The sequence below is a fragment of the Sphaeroforma arctica genome (genome assembly GCF_001186125.1).
Source record: "Sphaeroforma arctica JP610 unplaced genomic scaffold supercont1.6377, whole genome shotgun sequence".
NCBI classification, from domain to species: Eukaryota; class Ichthyosporea; order Ichthyophonida; genus Sphaeroforma; species Sphaeroforma arctica.
Window position 1 is genome coordinate 1 of NW_014034181.1, and position 1,669 is coordinate 1,669.

The window sequence follows — 1,669 nt, forward strand, 5'->3', positions numbered from 1 at the left end:
ACACACACACACACACACACACACACATATATATATGTATACATGTATCTGTTTAATCTTTCCTAGGTCAGATTTGTATGCACACTACGCTCTGTACTAAATGACCTACCACTTGCTATAAAAAACCGCGTATGATATGTTACACGACGTACTATAATCCTCTGGTTCATCTTGATAGCGGTCGGCGTTGCTTCCGCTCACTTTCCCTGGCCCTTCCTTGTTCCGGGACCCTTTACTTTTATTCTTAGCGTTGTTTCCATCCTTGCCCGTGGTTGGTGTGCTTTTGACGCCATTTTTCTTTTCCTGTTGTTGCTGGTACTGTCTGGATCGTTTCTGTTTGTGTTGATCTGGCCTCATGATCGGTGGTGTGGATGTATAGCTACAGACAATGGTATGTATATGATAATTGTATTTACTTATAGCTTTATATGTTTATAGGTGAACCACGGACAATTGTGAGCAACTGTTTTGCCTACGTTTATATCAGTCGAAGTCCGCACATCTAGATTGTAGATCCTGCAATGCTATAAACAATCATGACATACAAGATACATTTACCACTTACACACATCCGGGATGTCTTCACGAAGGGCACATAGTTAAATAAATGCGAATACACCGACACTTGATATATAATACATACGAGACGTTGCCCCTGTTTTATTTAGAAGTAGGCTATGTACGAGTGAGAGAGAAAAAGTGTTTCATGATGTAGCGAAAAAGCTGGTTTTGCATTAGTTGCTCGAAATAAGATTGTTTCCAAAAAAAAACTATGAATATCTGTGGCAAATTCTAGTTTGCACATAAATAAATAGCCGTCTATAGTTTGCGTTGCGCAAATTTAAAAAAAAAGAAAAAGAATAAGCGGTTTTAAAAACATGCGCATTATTTATTATTATATTTGTATTTCTGTATTTTTGTCCTATCGAGATTTCAGCGAATATTTGCTGACCTGACTTGAGCCGTGCATCATCTCACGTTAAAACGGATAGACCAACGTTTGTGTTTACGTTCAACGTTTACGCTGCTGTATGACACCTGCACGTGACCCCTTTATCACAGAAAACGGGTCATCATAATTTTGGTATTTTTGAAGACGCGCTGAGAGTCTCTTTTTTAAAAGCATACTATAGTGTATGTAGTGTATACAACTATACTTCATATATATATACATAAATACATACATCCATATTTGAATATCTACTCACACATCTAAAGCAGCGTTTGTATATCTTGCAGTATGTCTATGATATCATGTCTCACCTGGGTGGAGAGGGGGGTTGCCAGTGCAGTACCCGACAAGGTTGAGTTGGAAGGCGATGTGCTTGAAGCCTTGATCGAACAAACACGCTCAGCATCACTTGAGGAAGATGATAGCGATGGAGATGATGACGAAGACAAGAACGGTGATGATAATGCGCCAAACGACGGGGGTAACCATGGTAGTACAGATTCACAGGATGATGGAGATATGGATGATATGAATGACGCTGACATGGACGCAAGGCAGGTTGAGATGAACGAGAGTGATGAAGAGAGTGAGCAATTTGACGACGTAGACAGTGACTCGGACGATGGAACGGCAACTGGTCGCATGACTGGGCTGGGAGGGCTGATTGTGCACACATCGACCACTCAGGATCCCTACATAACGAGTAAGTCATGAATA

The 1,669-nt window shown here is 40.6% G+C and overlaps 1 protein-coding gene and 1 pseudogene across 2 annotated transcripts; one reads left to right on the forward strand and one right to left on the reverse strand.

The window, feature by feature from the left end:
• Positions 1 to 107: 107 nt before the first annotated feature.
• SARC_15585 (hypothetical protein) lies at positions 108 to 613 on the reverse strand (the record flags this gene model as incomplete). The annotated part of the gene is made up of 1 exon (XM_014290297.1): positions 108 to 613. A coding segment is annotated over exon 1 (250 nt), but the record flags the coding sequence as incomplete, so codon positions are not given.
• A 627-nt stretch (positions 614 to 1,240) lies between these two features.
• Positions 1,241 to 1,659, forward strand: SARC_15587 (hypothetical protein; annotated as a pseudogene; the record flags this gene model as incomplete). Its single annotated transcript has 1 exon — positions 1,241 to 1,659.
• Positions 1,660 to 1,669: the final 10 nt, after the last annotated feature.